The 20,483-nt window shown below is 44.5% G+C and overlaps 1 protein-coding gene across 9 annotated transcripts in view; it reads left to right on the plus strand.

Moving 5' to 3' along the window:
• Nucleotides 1–1,613: 1,613 nt before the first annotated feature.
• The window catches only part of ABTB3 (ankyrin repeat and BTB domain containing 3), a 322,748-nt gene continuing 303,878 nt past the window's right edge, over nt 1,614–20,483 (plus strand). For all 9 annotated transcript variants that reach the window (XR_014233017.1, XR_014233018.1, XR_014233019.1 and 6 more), the window contains exon 1: nt 1,614–20,275. Coding sequence is in view for 5 of the 9 variants with exons in the window: in XM_082348918.1 (XP_082205044.1) it covers nt 19,132–20,275 (1,144 nt within the window). In the remaining 4 variants the exon portion in view is untranslated. The remainder of the gene's footprint in view (nt 20,276–20,483) is intronic.

Genomic DNA, 20,483 nt, shown 5'->3' on the forward strand with positions numbered 1-20,483 from the left:
ACTTACCAAGGAGAACAAGAACCCACAGCTGTCAAAGACCAATAAAGAGTCATCCCTGGGGTAGAGAAGGGCCCGGTCTGCACAGGGACTTGGCCATTCAGAGCAGAGAGGATAAAGGTGAGGATTCCTCTTAGTGGAAGGAAGGGAGGAGTGGTGATGGGAAGGCAACAAGAGTGTCTGCCCAGAGAGATCAGACTTGTGGTTGCCAAGCGGGAGGGGGTCAGGAGAGGGATGGACTGGGAGTTTGGGGTTGGTAGGTGCAAACTGTTACATTTAGAATGGATAAACAACAAGGTCCTACTGTATAGCACAGAGAACTGTATCCGATCTCCTGGGATAAATCATAATGGAAAAGAATATTAAAAAAAGAATGTCTATACATGTATAACTGAATCATTTTGCTGTACAGCAGAGATTGCCACAACATTGTAAATCAACTAGACTTCAATTTAAAAAAAAGAGTGTCTGCCAACCTCTTCCCCCGACTCCACTGCTCAACAAATCTCTGGTACCAATAGATGGCCATTGAGTACATCTATCTCAGCCAGACCCTATCAGGTATGACTGCCGATTATCAGGAGACTTTCCTGACCCCAGGGCCAGCTTAATATGTGCAGTAGAAGGGGGGAAATATCTTTCCTTTTTGGCTATCCAAATCTCAATATTTGTGATGAACCCCTTCTATCATGAAGTCAACAAAAAGCCTTGGTCCCAGGTCTTCTCTGCAGATCACCTGAGTCTGGGGCTGGGCTGCTTTTGTTTTTGATTTTTGTAGGGGGTGTGAGCCTTGTTGTCCTGTGTCTATTCTAATTTGGCTAATTGCATGTTGTCTATTTAAAATCTCCCCCACTCTTTCAATTAGATAAAGACTTCTTCATATTCTGCTTGACAAGTCAGGTTGCAAAGCACTTGGGGTCCTCCCCTTTGGAGGGGAGGTGGGTATCATTAATTGTGCATGAGGTGTGGTGGGTTGAATAAATCACTTGAGTAACATTATCATACTCTTGTCGATAATTTAGAAACCAAGGAAACATATTATGTGGCACAAACCTGGATTATTGCAGTTGTCTCCTAACTGGTCTCCAGGCTTTCACTCTTACCCCCCACTCTCTATTTTCTTTTTTTTTTTTTTAATAATCTTTTAATTACAAAAACTCCAACCATGTGCAAAATTAGGGAGAATAATATACCGCCAAACTTCTGTGTACTCATCATCCAGTTTCAGCAATTACCAATTCATGGCCAATCTTTTTAATCTATACTTCTTCCCTATAATAGTGGTCTTTAACCTTTTTTTTTTTTTTTTTAAATGATTTATAGATGTTTATTTTTTATTTATTTTTTTTTTTTTTTGCAGCAAGAATTTAATAAAACCAAACATCTAGGTAAATTTTGGAAGCTTTCTTACTAATCCTAACTGGTAGCAATCCTTATCCAATTTAGCCATCTCCTCTTCTGCCTAGATTTGAGCAAAAGGCTTCTTTCTATTCAGCCAGAACTTATCCTCAGCTTCAACACCCAGCTCAATTCACAACATCTCACCAACTTGGTTCAGATACAAATTTACATGTAACAGACCTTGGTGTCACAATGTACCTGAATGCATTCCACTCTCTATTTTCTATTCTCTACTCAACACCCAGAAGCGATCCTGGTAAGATGCAATTCAGATCATGTCACTCCTATGCTCCTACCAATCGCTAACCAATTACTTCTAGTAAAAGCCAAGGTCCTTATACTGATCTACAAGGCCCTGCATTAGATCAGCAAACTATGACCCTCCAGCCAAATCCAGCTGCCTGCTGCCTGCTTTCGTAAATAAAGTTTGGAAACATGGCCACGCCCATTTGTTTACTTAGTGTCTATGGCTGCTTTCTTGTAGAGTTGAGCTGTTGCAGCAAAGACAACGTGGGCTGCAAAGACTAAAATCAAATGGTCCTTTACAGCAAAGGCTTGCCAACCCCTGCCCTATATGATCGCCTCATCCATACTCCCCACGGTCACCTCTCAGACCCCTGTCCTCCCACCCTGCTCACTTTGCTCCATCCATGCACTCGGGTCTATGCTAGTCCCCTAACTTAGGACATATCTTTCCACCTCAGCCTTGAAAGGCTGGTCCACATCTGTGGGGATATTCTCCCCCTCAGTATCCTCATGACTTGCTCCCTAACTGCCTGCAGGTCTTGATTCAATGAGTCTTCTCACCAAAGACTTTCCCGGTCACCCCATTTAAATTGCAACCCTCCCTCTCCCAACAGCCTCTATCCTCCTTTCATGGTTTACTTTCCTCCTTAGAGCTGTGCACTAACATAATACATATTTCACTGCTTGTCTTGTTTTTACCCTTGATCCCAAAAGTAAGCTCCTTGAAGACAAGTATTTTTGTCTTTTTTGCTCTGCTCTATCCCCAGGGCTTAGAATAGTGCCTGGCACATAGTAGGCGCTCATTAAATGTTTGTCAAATGGATAAATATAACATCAAAGGCTCATAATTCTGCCGCCCAACAGAAGACCCAAACAATAGTGGCTTATTCAGTGATATCATATGACATTTGTCTTGCTCTGTCTGACTTACTTCACTCAGTATGACAATCTCTAGGTCCATCCATGTTGCTGCAAATGGCATTATTTCATTCTTTTTTATGGCTGAATAATATTCCAATATATGTCTTTAATATAGTGGCTTATTCAGGTCGTAGGGTGGCTTCGCAATGCCATCAGGACCCCTGGCTCCTCCTCCATCTCCCCTCCCTGCCATCTTTGGTGGGTGGCTTTCTTTTCCCTATGGTGTCCTCTTTAACACAGGATGTTCACTCCACTCTGGCCTCCCCTTCATGTTCCAGACTGGTTAAAGTAGGAGGTGACAGGGAGGAGGAGGTGACACTTACATCAGGAAAGAAATCTTTCCCAGAAATGCCTAGCACACTCCTGCTGACATCTCTTAGGCCAGAACCAAGTCCCACAGCCACCCTCAGCTGCAGGAGAGGTTAGGAAATGTGGTCTTACAGCAGGACACATGACTACCCTAAAGAACATATCAAGTTTCTAAGAGTAAGGAGAAAAGAGAAATGGATACTGGAGAGGTGACTTATAGCATTTGCTCATCTGCCTTTTGATCTTTTTTTCTCAGCTGGGAGAAGTATAGAGGGTGGGACTTGGGAGAACTTCCAGGACTTTGGAAGTTCTGATTGCTGATTTTTATACAAGTTCAGCCCAAACTTTCCCTGTAGTATAGTCTCCTAGCTTGCTGAACGTCCCTTGTCATCCTACTTCTTGTGAGCTTTATGTCATGCTCACCACTAAGCATGTCCTCAGCAGTGTGTGTCACATGAGGTAGATGCTCAGGAACTATTTCTACATGAGTTAATAAATGAAGTGAAATGAATTCTGAGGAGTGTATATACACACACATAGGTACATATATGTGGGTGTCTAAATGCCTATATTTCATTTATTGCATGTTTCCTATACACCGTCACATATATTCAATTCTGCCAACATCCTGGGAAACCAATAATAGCATCTCCATTTTTGTGGTGAGGTGTCTCTGTTCCAAGGCTCAGTAACCATCAGGAATGTGTACAGCAGCACACAGCTAATAAGTGTTAGAGGCAAGACTCAAACCCTAAGTCACTGAGTCTAAAGCTTATGTGCCCCTGATCACATTTATTCAGTGAAGGATTCAACAAATATATACTCACTGCTTCCTGCGTGCCAGGTACTGTTGTAATAATCATATTTCCTGTGTCAAGAAAATATTGCTCAAATCAGAAGACAAATTTTGGCAAGTGAAGTGCAGTACAAAGACATTAAAATATACATGCCCTATCTCTTTTTTATCTGTGTGTTTCTTCTGAACATTTCTAGGTAAAGAACCCACCCATGTGCCTTCAGGGTCACATGACTTCTTTTAAATTTCTTAACTAGTTCCATTTAATTCTCAACTTGTATGCATATTATTTGTTTAAAGAGATTGTAGGTTACTTGAGATGAGGTGTGTCTTATTCAATACTGAGTTCCAACTTTAAGCTTCCCTGAAGTTAGGACAATGATGGGCACTCTGGGCTCAATAGACTCCTATTGCATGAAACAGAACTAACTAGTATTAGGCAGGGTTTGGGGCTGCAAGCAATGGAAACCTGCCCTGAGTGATTTATGCAGGAAAGGGATTTATTGGAAGGATATAGCTTGCAGGAAGGAAGTGAGTTTAGGTAGAAAAAAATACAGCCAAAATCATGGCTGGTTAAGCTACTACCACTGGCAGCACCACTGCTGGACACTCAATCTACCATTTGCTGGACACTGGATGCTGATGTTCACTGCTGGACTACTGTATCAGTGAGATTATGCTGCAGTGACAAACAGCCCCAACATCTCAATGGCTTAGATGACAAAGGTTCATTTCTCACTCCCATTATATGTCTACAATCATGGGCCCAGACCAGTGGACGCCTCACGCTTCCATGATCCCAGAAACTGGAAAAGGGAAAGGCATGAAGCCAATTGCAGCTAGCCAACTTAACAGCTCTTAAAGCTTCTTTCTGATGTAGCACATGCTACTTTCCCTCACATCTAACTGACCAAAGCAAGGCAGGCCTAATCTTTTACAGGATGAGAAAATTCAATTCTACTAAGCACCCAGAATGAGAATTTTTATATTTGTCATCAGCTTTGATGACTCTGACAGTTCCAATACCACTTCTACCATGAACGCTTGCTCACTAGCTTTGCATTTTATGTGACTCATTTAGAATTCAAAATCCTGGTGGGAGCATCCAAGGTAAGGTCATGTTCAGTGCTCCATCAAGAAGGCACATGAGGGGGAGGGCACATGCTAGTCAGTCAGAAGGCTACAACATGACAGAATCCTTCCCCATCTTTTTCGGTTGGAATTTGTACTGCTGATCAATTAAGCCTGCTTCTTCTAGGATGATGCATTCTCAAAGGGACTCCTCAAATATGAGCTAAACTCTGAGCTCTTCAAGGAGGCAGTGCTACACACTCAAAACATATATATATATTTAAAAAGAATAAATTTAAAAATGAATTGTCTTATATATTCTTATGCCTTAGGACCTAGCACTCAATACATATTAGTTTTGCATGTTTCCTGAAGTGTTTTTCTAAGTTAAAAGCTATTACTTGAAAAAAGTTAGGAGGTCAAATAAGTATGGAAAATGCTGGGTTCTTTCAGTCATTCTTTGTGGTAGGCAGCCTCTAAGCTGGTCAGTGACCCCCATCTCCCAGTAATCACACCCTGTGTAAGCCTCTCCCCTGGGGTGTAGGTTGGATTTATTGACTCACATCTAACAAACAGAATATGACTGAAGTGATGGATGTCAATTCTGATGTTAGGTTATAAAAAGACTGTGGCTTCCATCCTGGGTACCTTGATCTTTTGCTCAGAGAGAAGCCAGCTGTCCTGTTGTGAGCTGCCCATGTGCAAAGAACTGAAGCCTCCAGCCAGTAGCCAGTTAGGACCTGCAGGCTTTCAACAGCTGTAACTAATCTTGAAAGTGGGTCCTCCCCAAATGAGGCTTGAGATGACTGCAGCCCAGCCAACACATTGATTGCAGCCTGGGAGACCCTGAGCTAAGGACCCATCTAAACTGTGCCTGGGTTCCTGATGCACAACTGTGAGCTAATAACTGTTTGTTGTTTTAAACCACTAAGTTTTGGGGGTAATTCTTTATCAGCAACAGATAAAGAATTCAATAAATATCTAACAACAGTATGTGAAGCTCTTGTGACACATTAATGAGCACAACAGACCTGACTTATGCCCTTATGGAGTTTAAATTAATTTAAATGTGTTTCTATGCTGCGGGAATAGACAGAGCCTTTAATATGCAAGTGTACACCATCAATCTCTAAGAGGGGGAGGATGGGTCTCTTACTTTTAAACTCTTTTTTTTTTTGCTCTGCATTTCATAGGGCTAATGTTTTATGGAATACACACTGGAAAATTCTCTCATTAGCTAAATGAGTAAATGAATTAAAGTTGTAATTTTAAAGGTTTAAGCTCCCCTGCAAAAATTTCAGAGTATGCCACCCTTTGTTCATTATAGACTTAATAGCTATTCTTCGTTTCCTGGACCCCATGCACGCTTTCACTAATTTACTTAAGCAAACATTGACTGATTATCTACTGCAGGCACCGGATAGTTACTTGGGCGATGGGGCTGCTGTATTTCTCCTGAAGTGTATTTGGAAATTCACTAATTGTTTCATTTTGTGAGTAATGGTTTCAGCCACAATATTTGGACAAAGAGCCAAGGAGAGAAAGAATGGGATTGGTTAGTGTTAAAATCAAAGCTTTGCTGAAAACTGTAATGTGTATTGAAGCAAAGCATTGCGCTCACGGAGAGAAGACATAGTCGGTATTGAAACAGTGCCTGAAACACTTCAACGGACTGTATTTAAAATGTTTAAAGAACTCTTGGAACAAATAAAGCCCTGAAAAGGTCTTTCAAATTGAAATGAATTCTTGGCATGCTTTCCCCTCAACTACCACTGCTCTCCACACAATAGCCTGCTTCAGAGAAGCCTGTGGAAGCAGGGCTTTTGTCTTAATTGTCAAACATGTGTCAAGTGTTTCATATTTTAGGTGAAAAGCAGGAGGGAAGAAAGGTACCTCATTTATGAAACAGATTGAAATGGCAATCCTATTTTGTCTTTGGTGCACTCCTCCTTGGGATTGCACGTGACATTTCCAGATTTAATGAATTAGGAGATGTCCCGGGACCAACCCCTCAGCAAACTGTGTCCCATTTCTATCCCTGGTAGGCGTGAGGCAATGCCGGTGTTGGCAAAGACACAGAGAAATGGAATGGGTTGAAGATTTAAAAGTAAAATGTGAAGATATAAGGTAGGATAATATTTATCCTCTTGAGAGGAAGGCAGACTTTTCTAACTTACCAACATTAAATAAAAGAATTGACAGTTTTAACTGTGAGAAAATTAAAATCTTATGCTAAACAAACAAATAAATAAATACAAAGGGCAAATGGCAAGCCATGGAGCATTACCTGCAGGGTATACGACAGAGAAAGAGTTAGTATTTTTATTCTGTAAGTGGTTCTTAAAAGTCATTAGGAAAAAGACAAACGTCTTAGGATGCCCCCTCCCCACTCCAAAAAAGAAATGACATAAACAGGGAATTCTTATGGGCAAAGATATAAAAGACAAGTGAAAAAATTCAACTTCTGGGGTGATTAAGTAAATGTTAGACTCTATATTGAAAGGTAAGAGCATAAAGCAAATAATGGCACAGTCTTTGGATTCAGGCTGCCTGGGTTGCTGCCTCAGTTTCCTCATTGATATCATATAATTGTAATAGTGCCTGGCACACCAGGAGTGGTATATAAATGCTAGTTATTATTTCTCTTATTAAATTGATAAATACAAAAATGATAATAGCCAGTGGTATCAAAGGAGTGAGACAGGTACTCTTGTACACTGCTGGGGGGTATAAATTGGTACAACCTTCTTGGAGGGCAATTTAGCACTGTGCATTAAGCTCTTAGAATGCTACATTGCCTTGTGCCAAACTCCATGGTAGGAATTTTCCCCAAGGAAATGAGAGGTCAAATATATAAAGAAAAAGCTGTCAAGACTTTTCTTCAGATCTGGGTATAATTGTGCAATGCTGGAAAGAACTTAAATGTCTAACAATAGATTCATTGAACAAATTACTGGACATCCATTAGGTAGAATTCTATGTAGTCATCAAATGACATAAAGACCCACTAAAAGGGCATTTGGGGAACAATTGAAATATGACTTAGATAATGTTATTGTATCAGTGCCATTTCTTGAGTGTGATAATGGTCCTACAGCTCTTTGTAGGAAAATGTAGGATACATGCTGAAGTGCCATGATGCTTACAGCTTACTTTCAAATGGTTCAGGAAAAAAAGAACATAACACACCACATACACACACACACACACATACACACATTATATATATATCCATAAATATCTCACAGAGAGAGAAAGTAATGGTGAATCTGGGTGAAGGGTAGATAGGATGTTTATTTTATCTATCAACCTTTCTGTCTGTTTGAAATTTTTCAAAATAAAAAGTTGGAAAAATGTAAGAAAACATTTAAGGACAGGAAGAAAGGATATATTTTAAGGAAAAAAGTAGTTTACAAATCAGTATATACAATATGATCTCAATTTTTTTTGTTGAAAGGTTAGGATTAGCTGGTATTTATTGGAGCCTTCCCACATGCCAGACACTGTGTTAAGTGTGCATTGTCTCACGTAGCTAAAACCCTATGAAGTTCTGAGACATTATGATTTTCCCTACATAAAAGATTAACAGTTAGAAATTCAGAGATTAAAATCTTGCTAAAGAGGATTCCCTGGCAGTCCAGTGGTTAGGACTTGGTGCTTTCACTGCTGTGGCCTGGGTTCAATCCGTGGTCAGGGAACTAAGATCCTGCAAGCTGTGCTGCATAGCCAAAAAAAATTTAAAAAATAAATAAAAACTTACTAAAATCACATGGCCAGCCACTTGTACTCAAACATGGGTCTTTATGACCTCAAGTCTACACTCTTCTTTTTTTTATTGAATGAAAGATTCTTTAAATTCTATAGCGCTTTACAATTTTCAAAAGTTTCACACCCATGATTTCATATAATCCCATAACAACCCTTCTGTTCCCCTTACCCCTATCTTGCCCCTCCCCCCTTCCCTTTCCCCACTGGTAACCACTAGTTTGTTTTCTAAATCTGTGAGTCTGCTTCTTTTTTGTTTTATTCACTAGTTTGTTGTATTGTTTAGATTCCACGTGTAAGTGATATCGTGCAGTATTTGTCCTTCTGTGTCTGGCTTATTTTGCTCAAGCCCACACTCTTAACTACCATGCTATTGCACAAAGAGCAGGAGGCTGCCGTAGCTGCTGACCATGATATTGATAATGGCTAATAATTATTGATAAGGGCTGTAATGGAGGTACATAGTCAATGTTTTAAAGAAGCAAAAGCAAAGGGAGAGGCTAGTTCTATAGGGCAGGAGGACAGGAGGAGTGTAGTACTTACTACAGTAGTACCATTTGAGATGGGCTTTGAAGGATCCATAGGAGTACAATAGGGGGAACAGCATGAGTAAAGACACTGTATTTAAGAAAACCATAATTAGTTTGTAGGGAGTGTAGGGGCAGTTAACCAGGGAAGATGGCAACTAATAAGATTGGACAGGGACCAGCACTCCTCCCTTCTGATGGTGAGGGGAACTGCTTATGAAAAATGACCCAGGCAGCAGAGTAGTCTGGATGGGAAAATGAGACTGTCACTGGGGAGACCAAGTGAGGGGCTTTTGGGAACCGTCCCAATAGGAGGTGATGAACAATTCTACCAGAGTAAGTACAGTGGGAATGAAGAGGGGACAGAATCGAAGCTTCCTCCTCTGAAAGTTTGCAATATTACACGGGGACATGCCATAATAGATACATGTCTTGAACTATCATCTTATCTTCCTGAGTTGGTCCTTTGCTTGTTTGTGCTCGTATCCATCTAGTCTGTATCACAGGAACTACCTTTCCCAGACTCCCTCACCCTCCAACTTCTTGGTGGGTTTGGCCAGCGGGAGGCCCTGGCAGAGGATGTGGGGCAGGAGGAGGGGTGAGCCCAGGGCTCTTCTGTTCCTCTCTGTCTGCTACGGGTCGTGTTCCTGGCAGCAGCTGTGTCTCATCCATGAGCCCGGATCCTTCTGGGCAGCCCCTCCCAACATGGACCTACCTCTCCTGCTTGGTCTCCACTGTAGCTCTAGATCCTAACAGACGGCTTGGCTTCTGGGCTCTGGTAACACCATCTTCTCTCCATCCCTCCAGCCCTGGGCATGGCAGAGGCCTCTTGCTGATGCTACTTGCCCCTTGTCTCCTTCCTGCCCCATTTAGCTCCTCAGCTCTCCCATCCTCTCTGGAACTGATTCCTTGCATTAGATTCCTTCAGATTGAAACACCTAGAGTATTTCTGTTTCCTGGCTAGACTCCCCACCCAGAGCAGAATTTCCTAATGGACAGGCACTGTATCTCTCCATTTTTATAATTCCACAAGGAGGAAGATAGAATTACTCAAGAAATATTTGACTGATACCTGGCTTTGGACCCCAACAGTAATCCTCATTGGCTCACTTGCGTGGGATCTGAAAAGAGAAGACACGAAAGAAATGAGTTCTAATTCCTTCTTCCAGGTGCTTAGCTTGGATTATGGTGTAGTTTCCACCCATTCATTGATTCTTCCAATCAACAAACATGTACTTGCCTAGCAAGTACTAGGCACTTTCCTGGGTGCCGGGGATATAGCAGTGATCCTTTCCTTGGGGAGTTTACATTTTAGTAGAGGACTTTAATGCACCAATAAGCCACTGGGGAGAAGGGGCTGGCTCATTTTTTCTAGAGTCACTGCCTGGAGATCCCCCATCAGATAATCTGGTTAGGAGATGGAGACTTTCAGGTAGAAAATAAAAATAAGAGTAATATCATTTGGGGGGCAGATTCTGTGCTAAGACACCTATCCATCCAATCCAATAAGCATTTCTTGAGTACCCACTATGTAATAGGTGATGTGGTTTACAGAAGTGAGCAAGACAAATAGGTCCACACCCTCTTGGATCATATAGTCTAGTTGCGATGAAAGACATTAAGCAAATAGTAAGATGAATATATAATTAAAATTAGGGCACACGCTCTGAAGGAGAAGTAAATGTGCTATGAGAGCTGATAATAGGGGAACTTGACCTAGCCTAGGGGTACTGGTGGTCAGCTAAGGCCTCCCCAGGGAAGTCAAGTTTTGGCTAAGCCTTGAGAGCCCAGTGGGTTGGGTGGTGGAAAGTGTTCTGGAGCAGTTTTCATTTGCCATCTCATTTAACACTGACATCAGAGGGTCCAGAAACTCGAGAAGCAATTTCCTATTTTCTTACTGCTTTCTAAGTGCTTGTCACCAACATTCTCAGACTTTAACGGACCAGCTTGCTTGCAAATAATGAACTTGGAAAGATCAGCATCTCCTCCAGAGTCTGTCAATTAAACTGTCCTCCTATGGAATAACACTCCTAGTAGAGCAGAAGCTGCATTTGTGGTAGCCATTATGATTGTTCACAAATATTCCAGTTTCCTTTCTGGGTATGTGTGAGATTATGCTTTCAAGTTCCTTTGCAATTAGATGCAGTCATATGAATGGTATTAGTCAATGAAACATGAGCGGAAGTGATGTGTGTGTAACTTCCAGATGAAAACTTTGAAAGTCAAGAGTGTTACTCTTATGTCCTCACCCCTTTTCCTGCCTCATCAATTTTGGAAGCATGTGTTGAGATGGTGCTTCCAGCAGCCTGGGTCCCTAAGTGAACACTATAAGTAGTGTAGCGAACCCTATCGACCCACATTGCACATTGGAGCCTGAGCAAGAAAGAAACCTTTGCTGTTTTAGCCTGCTGAGATTTGGGGACTGTTTGTTATTGAAGCATAATCTAGCATATCCTGACTGATACAGGATTGTTTGTATATTTTCTTTGCCTCTTCTTAGTGATGAGTGACCAGTTGCTCTCAAACAGACAAGCCAGGCACATTACGTACCTTATGTTAATGAACTCTCCTAACTCTAACAGTTTGAGGTAAGCATTATATTTCCCAGTTTTGCAGCTGGAAGTCAAGAGCCATCACAGATAGGGCTGCCACTGGGCTTTGCACACAGGACCCTACAGTGTCACCTGGCTCCTAAGGAAGAAGGGCGAGAGGTTTATGGAGCTGAGAAAAGGGAAAACCTTTGGCTTGGGTAAGGCCATTTACAGCTTTACCTAAAACCTCTGGGCTCTGATGGGCGTAAGGTGTATTGGTTCTGAATGATTGTGGCCCTGCCTTCCTTCTCATAGTTAATCTTGTAGGTCTACTGATTTTTGGATTTCAGGGAGGCAGGGCATATTGGCCAACTGTGGTCTGAAATTGGCTCAGGATTAAGTCCAAACTCCGTAAAATACCCTCTGGGCCTTTACGCTGGCCTGTGCCTTCCTTCTCCATCTCATTTTACAAATCCCTTTTTCTACCTCTGAGCTCAGCAACACTGACCTTCTGCCAGTTCCTCCAAACGACTGAGTTCTCTTTTGCCCTGGGACCCTTGTATGTGCCATTTCTGCTTTTTGGGAATATTTCCCATACTGGGTAAGTTCCTACTCATCCTTAAAGTCTGACCATCTGTGTCACTTCTTCCAGAAAGCCATCTCTGACTCACCTACTGTGGGTTAGGATCCCCTCCTCAGGACTCCCTTGGCACACAAAATGTCCCCTATCACAGCCCCGTGGTACTGATTCAGGAAGTGGAATGGAGTTGGAATGTCTGGGTTAAAATTCTATGTCCACATTTCGTAGCTCTTTGACTTTGGGTAAGTTTGGGTAAGTTGCTCAGCTTCTTTGCACCTCAACTTTCTCATCTATAAAGTGGGAATTCTGTGGGGAAGGTACATGAACAGTGCGTAGAACAGTTGTCTGGCACAAAGTACATTCTCAATAAGGGTTAGAGTTTATAATGATTATCATATTAATTGACAATTAGGACAATTACAGGTGGAATCTTGGGGGTCAGTGAACCCCAGATATTGTATACCAGTTGAATACAAATAATGTTTATGCACACGCATGCAGCTCTACCCGTTTATCAAAGGATGCATGACCCTAAGACATGAAGACTCACTGCCATGAGGGCCATGCTTGCGCTGGGATCTGCTCTCAGAGCTGCCTTATATTAAGAGGTGCAACTATACCCCTTTCTTAAAAGTTACCTCTTTATATCTCCTTGAGTTGTGTGACCTATCTGCTCTGCAAATGAGCAAGCCATTATGTTGACTCTGCAATTCTTTCTTTCAGGAAAAAGTTCAGAAGAAGTAGGCACATACGTCCCTTTCTGATGCGGAGCAGATTGAAATTGGGTTGGATTCATCAGTAGTCTTCTACCTAGTGATAGAGTCTTCCACTCACAAAGACACTCACATGGAAAAGGGCTCATTGCAGAACTTTACACACACTGACTATACATCCAGGAAACAGCTGGTATTTGCCAGGGGCTTGCTCAGAAATGGTGCAGTGAAACATACACAATCTGTTAATTTGTGTGTGTAATTCTTGAACTTCCTCTTCCTGAAACTCATTGCACTTGCAGCTCTTATTAATATCTGTCTTTCAACTAAAAGCTCAACAAGGGCAGGACCCAGAAGGAAAGCTGAGTCCCCATTGCCCCCAACAACCAGCACTGTGCCTGACCCATAATAGAAGTAACCAACCCTAGTTGAGCATTTACAGTGCTGGCCAGACACTGTTCTAATGATCTCATTTAGTCCTCACAGCCAACCGGTCAAGGTATTGTTATTATCCCCAGTTAAAGATGAAGAACGGAGGCATGGAGAGGCACAGAGAAGCTAAGAAACTTGCTCAGGATTACATAGCTAGAAAGTAGTGAAGCCAGGCTTCAAACCCAAGCAGCCTTGTTTGCTCCTGCACAGTAGATGCATAGAAAGCACGTGACGAAGCTCTCAACACGTGTGACCCTAGCTGAATGAGGCTGGTTCACATTATGGGTGTTGGGTTGGTTGCTATGCTTGCTGCTTGGTTTCTAGAATGCTGAAGGACGAAAGATTGTATTAATACTTTGATTGACAGGTAGGCTTCAGAATAATGGGCAGAAAATTATTTAATTTTCTTTGGAAAATAGCTTTCTGGCTCTGGTAAAAAAAGATCCCTATTTATTGTAAAAAGTTCAGAAGTATGAAGAAGAAAGTTAAAAAAAGATCATAAGAAAACAAAAAAAAAAAAAAGGAAGAAAACATCAGGGATACAACTAGAATCAATAAAACTCCTTTAAAAAAAAATCACCAGAAATCCAAAAAACTAGTTATAGCTATTATTTCCACCCTTTCCGGCAAGTTTACATATTTATATATATATTTAGGTCTACATAAAGTATTTTACATAAATGAGATCATATTATATGTGCAATTCCAAAACCTATTTTCAAAAACTTCTTCACTCGCCAATATGCTGTGGAAATAAAGATCACCATCATTATTCTTTGCAACTGCTAAATATTTCCTTGTATGAATTAATATAATTCATTTCATCAGGCCTTATTGAAAGACATTTAGGTTGTTTCCCAATGTCCTGTGTTAAAGCAGCATTACAAAGAACATTCTGTATACTTTTGAAAAATTTACAAGGATCCCCTTGGATAATATCAGAAGATATGACTTCCGGGAAGTCACAAGGAGTGCACACTGACATTTTGATGCATATTGACAAACTGCCCTCCCAAAAGATTGCTCCAATTTATGTCCCATCTTGACACACATTCATCACGACTGACTTTATAAATCTTTGCTAATCTGATAGGCAAAATAACCCCAGTAATTTATTTCTGTTTTCAAAAAATCTTTAGTATATGTTTATTGTTGATCTGCATTTCTCCAAGGATAACATAGATAAAACTTCTAGTTTTGAAGAAGAGAGTTATTTATGTACAAAGAGGTTCATCCCAGCATTACTTATACCAGTTAACAACCAAATAGGGAATCAACCCACCAGTTAAGGTATAAACATATGTTGGAATATTTCATAGTCACAAAAAAGAATGTTTTGGATGAATATTTACTAGCATGGGGAAATGATTATAGTATCAAGTTTGAGAAAACTTCTTAAGGAAAAAGTCAAAATGCAAAATGATTTACAGAATAATTCCAACTCTGTTAAAATATATGTGTTAAAAGAAAAAGATGGGAAAAAAATAGAAAGACTTGAAGGAGACACAAGTCATTAATGTTGATCTCTGTAAGATGGAATTTGGGATGATTTGAATTTTCTTCAGACTTTTTTGCAGATGCCAAATTTTCTCATAGTATGGGGCTAATGTTGAACACGTGGTTGGTGTGTTTATTATTCTCAGTGCTTGGGCTCACTCGCCCTCAGTCACATAGCATTATCATTAATGATCTATTTCAGTAAACTAAACAGACATACGCTTTGGTTGATCCATAAGACTAACTAAGAGACATGCTCGTTAGTACTGGAACTGTGTTGGGGGCAAGGCCCGGCTTTCAAGGAGTGTGACTTCTGAAAGGGGAGAGGAGCCATCTGCACATCTGTAGCATAACAGGCAACAGCATGTCTACTAAGATATGGCAAAGCCTCCTAGACAAGGTGGCATTTCAGCCCAGCCCTGAAGGATCGTTTGGATTTTATATGTAACATTTGTCATTTTTTTCTGACTCTATAAGAAATGTGTTTATTACAGAGAATAGGAAAATGTATAAGATAATAACAGACATGTATAGGGTTATTATCATGTGTGGAACACTGTGCTAAATCCTATATACGGAAAAATCTCATTTAACCCCCCAGCAACCCAAAAAGATGGGTGTGATTATTTGTGCATTTCAAAGGCAAAGGAAGAGAGTATAAAAGAGATTGAATGAGTGAACTTGGGATACATGATTGGAAAACTGGCAGAGGCAGTAATGGAACCCAAGTTGACCTGGTGCCATCAAAAAAATAAATCAATCAATGTTAAGCCCATTGCTTTCAGTCTCTTTTCTTCCCTGTGCATGAGCTTTTCTTGGGTTCTCTTGCTGCTTACACTCTGAGAGGTCATCACTCAAGCATCATCGGCACATAGGTGGGAACTGAAGGCATACAAGTGGACGAGATCACCAGGGAAACACACAGAGAAGAGAAAAGGCTCTGGGAACAAATCCCAAACAACAGAGATGGAGACACCCTCCCAGGTCTGGGCTGGGCGGACAGGAGACAACATCAGGGAACACTTCACTGTGGTGGTAATCTTGGAGCTGAATCTTAGAGGATGAGGTTTGCCAGGTTCAGAAGAGGAAGACAAGGTCTTTGAGCAAAGTGAGCAAAGGAAAGAGCATCTGCAAAGACTTATCGGATGCAAGGGACAACATGTTAACTTGGAAAACCAGCAAGTGATTTCAGTATGGCTAGAACATAGGCGTGTGTGTGTGTGTTCATGTGTGTACAGGTATCTGTGTGGGTGTGGGAGTGCATCTGTGTGTTTATGTGACTGTGAATATGTGTTCAGGAGGCTAGGGTGATGACGGAGAGCCTAGAGGGGGAAGCAGGGTTCAGATCATTAAAGACTGTGTATCCTTGTATTCGATGGTATATGAAAAATACATATAGAAAAAGATTTATTATGAGGAATTGGTTCATGTAATTATGGAGAATGAGAAGTCTCACGATCTGATGTCTGCAGGCTGGAGGCCCAGGAAAGCTGCTGGTATAATTCAGTCCAAGTCCAAAGACCTGAGAACCAGGGGAGCAGGTGATGTAAATTCCAGTCTGAGGGCTGGAGAAGATGAGATGTCCCAGCTCAGTCAGTGATGGGGGGTGGGGTGTGATGAATTCTTCCTTCCTCCACCTTTTGTTTTATTCAGTCCCTCAGCAGATTGGATGATGCTCAACCCCACTGGGGAGGGCAATTTACTGAGTCCATTGATTCAAATGCTAATCCCACCTGGAAACACCCTCGCAGACATACCCAGAAACTATGTTTAATCTGGGCACCTGTGGCCCATTCAAGTTGACACATAAAATTAACCATCACAATCCCTTTAAAAAGGTTTGGAATGTTATGGAAAAAGTCTGGGAACAAAGTGTGGAGATCCCTGAAGGCCACTAATCAGTATAAACTTTATTTATGTGGAAGGCAAATGGGAACCTTTGAATTTTTTTCAAGAGAGGAATGACAAGATGAGAATTGGGCTTTTGGAAGATTCTTAGACTGGATGGTTTGGAGAAGGAAGAGGCAGGAGAGGAGACCAGTTGGTAGAATATTATAATAGTCAATAGAGAGAGGTGATGAGCATACGCATTAGGCCGATAGCTACAGGATGACAGTATACTGGGGTGAAGGGATGGGTGATGGTGGATTTGGGCTGACAGATGAGAAACATCAGACAATCTACTGGGTTATCTGGCAAAATCCATTGCTGAACATCAAACCAACAGTTCAAAAGCATGTCCTTCCTTCCTTCCTTCACCCATTTACAACAGATATTTACTGACTGACTACTCTGTGTCAGGCCTATGCATGGGGAACCCCTAATTCAGTGTGGAATCTAACAAGTAACCAGACTGTAGTAACCTAGTATTACAAGGGGCCAGAAATCAACAGCCTCAGAAGTGGGGGAGGCAGCTGAAACACCCAAGACAGTATTGAGTGTTAACAAGATACCAGACCCCAAATGGAGTCACTTATGCTAAGCTCCACTTCACCAAACTGAGACACTTAATTACAGTTTTGGCTCTCCCAGAAATGGAATCTTAAACTAGTCAATCAGGAATCACCTGATCAGCAGTAGTTAGGTAATCTGCCTTATAGACCCCTGCCATCTTCTAGAGGAAAGTAACCTTGCAATAAGCAACCTGCTTGTTCACCTAGTATAAATTCCTTGTTCCTTCTCCATTGTGTCTATGAAAGTCTTTCATTTTGTACAGCTCCTCCAAGCTCCTTTCTATCTGCTAGATTGGATACTGCCAGATTCGTGAATTGTTGAATAAAGCCAATAAGAGCTTTAAAATGTACTCAGTTGAATTTGTTTTTTAACATGAAGGATATGGGCTACCTTCCTGTAGGATGGCACTTCTAAGCTGGAAACTCAGAGGAGTGTCCCCTACAGGCAGAGACAGTGGGAGCTGGTGATCCCCAGGTGAATAAGATATGGTTTCTGCCCTGGTGGATGGGGACAAATAAACAAGACAATGCCACTGGACGTAAATGCAACTAAGTCATGCATATATACCATTCTTTATTCAAAAAAGAAAACTCTCCTCTGTGCAAATTTACCCTTTTTAAAGCTGAGCTCTCTGGACCATTACCCACCAGAACGTCAAAGTGGGACATAAACCTTGCCTCCAGCGTACCCCCCAGGCATTTGAAGGATGGGCTCAGCGTCCTCCTTGCTACTGAAGGAATGTAGTTAATGACTGCGGCTGGCAGACGGCTAATGTCCAGAGACTCAGCCTTCCAGTGATGTCCACTTCCCTGATCCCTCTGCTTGCCTGGTTTCTTATTTCCCTCCGCTCTGGGGCAAACTGGGGCTGAAAGAGGACCGCATTAATTGGTTTGGGGACCCGAGGGTGGGGGAGGCTGGAGAGGGAGAAAACACATGCTTTGTGTACTAGAGAAAGAAAAAGGAAAGTGAAATCCGAAACGCAGGGGCAGAAAGCGACCCCAGGCAGACACTTTGTGAACCGCTGGGGGGAGCGCAACTCGGTGGGTGGGTGGGTGGGTCACATGCCCAGCCTACCATTCTCCTGTTCTGGTATCAAAGCCGAAGCCTCAAGGGCAGGGACAGCAGCAGAGGGGTGGGGTAGCATCTGCGTCTCTACACTCCCACAGGTCCCCCAATTCTCAGGCCCTGGCTCCCCACTTCATGGAGCCTCGGTCACGGGCCGGGGGCGTGTATGAGGGGCGGGGCTGCGTGGAGCTGAGGAATAAAAAAAGAGGTAATTAGCATCCTCCAACCCCATTGGCTCTCCGCCGGCCCTGCTTTACATACGCCCGCCCCCTCGGGCTGCCCGGGGCTTGCGGGGTTTTGTAGGGTTTGCAGCTGCTGCGGTCGCTGCTGCGCTTCAGTGCCGGGCGGGCGAGCGCCGAGCGAACCCCGGGCCGGGAACCGGGAGTCGGGGAGCCGAAAGCCGAGAGCCAGCTGCCGGCAGAGGTGCTGCCGCGGGCTTCTGGGTCGATTTCCGTCCTACGAACACCGAGGCCGGCGCCCAGTGGTTTCTGCGCCCAGCCCGGCCCGGCGGGGAGCGGGTCAGTTTTATTTTATTTTGGAAGAAAGGGACGAGTCCGGCGTGAGCTTCTCCCCCGGCCTCGCTCGCTCCTCAGCGTGTCCCAGCTCCGGCCCGGGCTCTGGAAGATGACTGTCTGCTCGGCCCTGCGTATTGCAGCGGCGACGGCTCGGGGAGGCATCCGAAAGTAGTAACAGTAGGTAGTAGCGGCTGGTGGAAAAGTGAGCCGAGGCGGCGCGGACTCGGTTCTTCCCGCGCCCCGGCGCCCGCTTTTCCTCGCTGCTGCTTCCCCTCGGCTCCCCGGCGGCCGCAGCATGAAGTGGCGCAGCGATGGCCAGGAGAGGTAAGAAGCCCGTGGTTCGGACGCTGGAGGATCTGACGCTGGACTCGGGTTATGGTGGCGCGGCGGACTCGGTGCGCTCCTCCAACTTGTCCCTGTGCTGTTCCGACTCGCACCCGGTGTCCCCGTATGGCGGGAGCTGCTGGCCGCCTCTAACTGACTCCATGCACAGCCGGCACAACAGCTTTGACACTGTCAACACTGCCCTGGTGGAAGACTCCGAGGGGCTGGACTGCGCCGGCCAGCATTGCTCGCGGCTGCTGCCGGACCTCGACGAGGTCCCCTGGACCCTCCAGGAGCTGGAGGCGCTGCTACTGCGCTCGCGGGATCCCCGGGCAGGCCCGGTGGCCCCCGGCGGCCTACCCAAAGACGCGCTGGCCAAGCTGTCGACGCTGGTGAGCCGGGCGCTGGTACGCATCGCCAAAGAGGCGCAGCGCCTGAGCCTGCGCTTCGCTAAGTGCACCAAGTACGAGATCCAGAGCGCCATGGAGATCGTGCTGTCCTGGGGCCTAGCGGCGCACTGCACGGCGGCCGCGCTGGCCGCGCTGTCCCTCTACAACATGAGCAGTGCCGGTGGCGACCGCCTGGGCCGCGGCAAATCGGCGCGCTGCGGCCTCACCTTCTCCGTGGGCCGCGTGTACCGCTGGATGGTGGACAGCCGCGTGGCGCTGCGCATCCACGAGCACGCAGCCATCTACCTGACGGCCTGCATGGAGAGCCTTTTCCGGGACATCTACGCGCGGGTCGTGGCCTCCGGGCTGCCCAGGAGCTGCAGCGGCCCGGGCCCGGGCTCCAGCTCCGGCCCGGGTCAGGGCTCGGGCCCCGGAGCAGCCCCCGTGGCGGATAAGGAGCGGGAGGCGCCGGGAGGGGGAGCGGCGAGCGGCGGCGCCTGCAGCGCAGCCAGCAGCGCCAGCGGGGGCAGCAGCTGTTGCGCCCCGCCGGCCGCCGCTGCCGCCGCCGCCGTCGCAGCCCCACCGGCAGCCGCCGCCAACCACCACCATCACCACCACCACGCGCTCCTCGAGGCGCCCAAGTTCACCGTGGAGACGCTGGAGCACACGGTCAACAACGACTCCGAGATCTGGGGCCTGCTGCAGCCCTACCAGCACCTCATCTGCGGGAAGAACGCCAGCGGTAAGTGGCTGCGCGGGTGCTGCCCCCTCCCACCCAACCCGGCCAACTCTCGTCGTAAGTTTGCCTCCCGGCCCCCTCCCTCGTCCTTCCGGCTGCCCGCTGCTGTCTTAAGCCTCCGAGGGAACCGCCGAGCTGGAGGCGCCTAGAAACAACACTGGACCCTCCTGCTTTCGGGATCCGCGTACTTTACGCCGCTGGTAGGGTCCCA

This window comes from Balaenoptera borealis (genome assembly GCF_965194805.1).
Source record: "Balaenoptera borealis genome assembly, chromosome: 13".
In the NCBI taxonomy this organism is placed as follows: domain Eukaryota; kingdom Metazoa; phylum Chordata; class Mammalia; order Artiodactyla; family Balaenopteridae; genus Balaenoptera; species Balaenoptera borealis.